The sequence below is a fragment of the Impatiens glandulifera genome, chromosome 1 (assembly GCF_907164915.1).
Source record: "Impatiens glandulifera chromosome 1, dImpGla2.1, whole genome shotgun sequence".
NCBI classification, from domain to species: Eukaryota; Viridiplantae; Streptophyta; class Magnoliopsida; order Ericales; family Balsaminaceae; genus Impatiens; species Impatiens glandulifera.
The window spans coordinates 18,193,040-18,197,383 of NC_061862.1; the positions used below are offsets into that span (position 1 = coordinate 18,193,040).

The 4,344-nt window shown below is 31.9% G+C and overlaps 1 protein-coding gene across 1 annotated transcript; it reads right to left on the bottom strand.

Annotated features, from left to right (window-relative positions):
- Window positions 1-358: 358 nt before the first annotated feature.
- On the bottom strand, window positions 359-3,298 carry LOC124918908 (putative vacuolar protein sorting-associated protein 24 homolog 2). Its single transcript, XM_047458981.1, has 4 exons — window positions 3,265-3,298; window positions 2,940-3,018; window positions 688-730; window positions 359-496 (listed from the first exon to the last, which is right to left on the bottom strand). The coding sequence occupies exons 1-4, from the start codon at window positions 3,284-3,286 to the stop codon at window positions 359-361; spliced, it is 282 nt and encodes a 93-aa protein (XP_047314937.1). The 5' UTR covers window positions 3,287-3,298.
- Window positions 3,299-4,344: the final 1,046 nt, after the last annotated feature.

Below are 4,344 nucleotides of genomic sequence, written 5' to 3' on the forward strand. Positions count from 1 at the left end.
GTTTTTTTTCATCATTAAAATTATTCAACCATAAATAATGACCACTTGACCACTCCTTTTGAAGGAGGCAACATTCATCATCTCTTTTGTAATATTCATAGCTCGTAATTTTGAGAATCAAAGACAAGAGTTCTTATTACCCAACTATGGTGGCCTAGTGGAAAGATTTGACTTAAGAGACCAAAAGGTCACGGATTCAATTCCCACTGGAAGTGTTATGAATGAAAGCGGAGGGCCATAGTTGTGGGGTGTCATACGGTCGACATCGGTCACTAGAAACTCTCTCGGTAATACGAATCCAAGGCATGACGATTAAATTTTAACCAATCGGTATAAGAAAAATGTTTTTCTTTCCTAATTACGGAAGTTGAGCAGCTGTCTCACCAGCAAGAGGAATTAAAACATTTTCAAATTCCTCTTCAATCCTGTCTTTTTTTACCCCAAGTCCCATTGTTGAGTCAATTGCATCACTGACCGGCTTCTCAATGACTCCCGTCTATAAAATTTTTAGTAAAGAATCACAACTGTAATTTCAATCTTGGGTTATTTCAAATAACCTTGTTTCATATAGGTTATTTGGGTAAAACGACATTATGGGTATAAATGCATAATGAACCAGGAATATAGGCTTAAGAATATCATTTTTGATATAAGTAGAATATTTCAATTTTCCAGAAATGAAGATACCTTCATCATTTCTTGGCTGAATTCTTGTATTGTAATGGCAATTAGGCATGAAATTTTAGTCCCGACGGGTCGGGTACCCAAAGGAATCAAACCGATCGATTTGGATAATTTGTTTGCTTTTTCGGTTCCGAATCCAAAATCGGTTCCGAATAATTTTGGATCGGAACCAATCGGTTCCGATTTGGGTCCTGTTAGGTTCCGGGTACCTGAAAAAAATTCCGAAATTCAACCAATATTCTTGTTTTATTGAAATATATCGCTATTATTTTCGTTATAAACAAATTTAATTCAATTCAGTTTTTTTTTAATAAAACATATCTTATTTTTTTTATCATCAACATGTAACATATAAGACTTAAAAAGAGGAGGAGAGATCCTCAGCTACCAAAAGCCATATGTTCCAGTGTCGTTCCTGAGATTTTTTAGGCATTAGGCGAAAGCACGAAATTGGGGTCCTACGCATAAACTTCACTTGTGTTTCACCATTGATCTTCAATAACCTTCCAATATCTCCAAAGATGCAACATAAATTGTCAACGAATGTGACTTCTTCTTGCATTTTTAGATGCAAAATCATTGATAATTGTATTGTAATCAATATATTCCAAAAAATCTTTTTTAATACATAAAATAGCAAGTCAATTCAATCTATCTTGAGACATCGAAGATCTTAGATAATTTTCAATAATTTTAACTTAGAAAAACTTCTTTCAGCAGAAGCTACCGTAACGGGCAATGTTAGTAAAATTCGATATACAATAGAGACATTAGGATAGCAATCTATTGACATTATAAAATCAAGAATTTCAGCAGCGGGCATATCCAAACTAGGTAAAGCAACTTGTAGTATTTTTGTTCAGAAAACAAATCACTCAAATTAACATCACACGTACCTTCGTGAGAAAATACATTTCAAAATGTGCTAAATTTTTTCTTTCAATTTGCTTTCATTCAATGCATTCAACTTTCCAGAATTCATAAGGAACCCAAATAAGTCATTAAACTCATTCAATTGTTCAAACCTATGTTTTAGGGATGCAAGAGACATATCAACCAATACTAAAAAATAGTTGATCCTAAAAGATTCTTCTGGCGATTGTTGTTCAACATTAGAAGTATTATCATCAAAATATTTTCTAGGAATCTTCTTAACACGTTTAGTCGAAAAAACAGGATCTATGTCCATTTCACATGCAATATCATTTGCAATAATTAAACTAGAGACAAACGCGTCTATTCGAAACTTCTCAAAAAATGCAATTAAGCTTTCCAATTGATTAATGGCAGAATCAATACACATAGATGAGGACTGCATTTTCTTACTAACCATATTTATAGCAAGCAAGATTTCATACCAAATAACCATACCAAGTATAAATTTTGTTGTCGGTTTCGTTGTGAGTTTCGTTGTCGGTTTCGTTGTGAGTTTCGTTGTCGGTTTCGTTGTCGATGTAGGATATAGAGATTGAGAGAGACATACAGTAAAGTTTTCAATGTTTTGTTCTGATAGTGTTAGTTTGTTTCTCTATTTGGGTTATAGAGCAATGGGTTAAAAAATCTAACATAATAAAAAAAAATTAAAGAATAAGAAACTAAAAATCCTTACTAATATCTAGCATATATAAAAAAGGGCCCCTTTTTGGTCTTAAGCCGCCCATGGCCTAGACTGCCTACCCCTCCGAGCCGGGTCTGTATGTTTCCCTGTTGCCTCTCACATAAAAAAGATTTTGAAGTTCATGCCCTCCATGTGAGAGGCAATAGGGGAACAGATAGCTTTTATTAACAGAGGATCTCCGGTGTATGAAGAGAAGAGAGGAAGGGACGAGAAAGAGAGGAAGAGATACAAAAGATTATGTCAGAGTGAATTAATTTTTAATATTTGTTTTTTATTATGTTTTTTTATTATTTATTATTTATTTTGATATGTTATAATTTAGGTGGTTTGTTTTATTTTAATTAATAAAATGTTTTATATTTTTTAATAAATAATTTTTTAAAGCTTAATATAAATAGATTTTTTTTTATATTATTAAATATTTTAAAACTAAATTAAAAAAGTTAAAATTTTGTTAAATTTATTTAATTTATGTTTAACTAATAAAAATATATTAAATTAATTAAATTTGGTAAGAAATTTAATTTTAAAAAATTGGGTATGGTTCTTGTCTGGGTACCATCCCGATTTTTTTGAGGCAAATTCGGGTCCGGTTTAGGTCTTGAAACCCGAAAATTTGTGACGTCTAATGGCAACTTCAGGAGCCTTCATGAGATTATTGACAAGCTTCATAACCTTGGCAATTTTAGCCAAATGCCCAACTGTCATAGCAATTGTTGTCAAATGCCAAATGTTATGTAAACTTAATTAGTTCCAGAAACAATAATTAAATCGAAAAGGAATTATGTGGAACAGATTGCAGGAACCCGACTTAGCACACCCATTGACAATGGTAAGCAACCGTAATAATTCAAGTTTTGTTTAACAACAAAGCTAAACCTAAAAGATAACCCTTAGAAAGTTTGGATCATTCATTCAATTGTACGAAAACAGTAAATAACTTAACTAATTGGAGCACATACCAATGCTTTCCCCAAGATGCATAGAATGATCTGAATTAACTTATCTCTTCGTCTTCTACAATAGTCTTTATTGTACACCATTAACAAATTAATACAACAATATATTTACCGGTGTTCATCACATAAAGTCATTTCAGCATGGTCTAACCTAGTATTTGTTGTACATAGAAATTTTAATAATCTAATCATCAAGATATACAAAATTAAGGAAGATTTATCTCAAACTATTAGAGATTTATCATATTATTAATGAGATTTCGTACAAGTCAGATAAACATGGATCTATGAGGGGTGAAAGGATGAATAACCTTGGCAGAGACCATGTCGTTTCTTTTGGCAGCATCTTAGATGTTTTTTGGTACACTTTTCTCTTTCCGTATATCTGAAAGACAATCAAATCAACGGATGAGAAATGAAAAGGATGTATTATGAACAAATGAAAGATCGGAACAAACAATGATAAATTTTCCTTTTACCTTGGATTTGACCGTTCGATGTTGTCGTATATATCAATTTAGGGCTATGCTACATCAACGAAAGAAGTTGTATGAACTTACCTGTAAAGGTCGGCGGCCGCAACGATTTCGGAAAGGAATTTCGGAAATGAGAAAGAAGAGAAGATTTTGAGCAATACCGATTGGTGTTTCTACCGATCATACCGATTGGTATTATAACCAATCGATTTTATCAAGGGGCTATACCGATTGGATTATTACCAATGTATTATAACACATCGTTAGAGATGATCCTCATTTACTTCTTCTTTTTTTTTTTTACCAAAAATAAAAAGATTAATATTCCTAGCCTCACGATGTTCAAAAGAAAATAAAAATTAATAGTTCTCTTCTTATTCAATGAAGACTTCTTTTGCTAATAAGATAAAGACAACATTTAATGATGATCAGAAAAGGTATATAAAGATTATTCACGATAGTAAGTAGAAATTAAGTTTCTGAAAAAGGAAAATAAAGTAAATTCAGTCAAACCGTAACATTTGTAACAAAGTAAAATTGTCAAAAACATCATCCAAAGTCATGGAAAAACTTGCCACAAATTTTCTTCTAATTCATTTTCTACGAT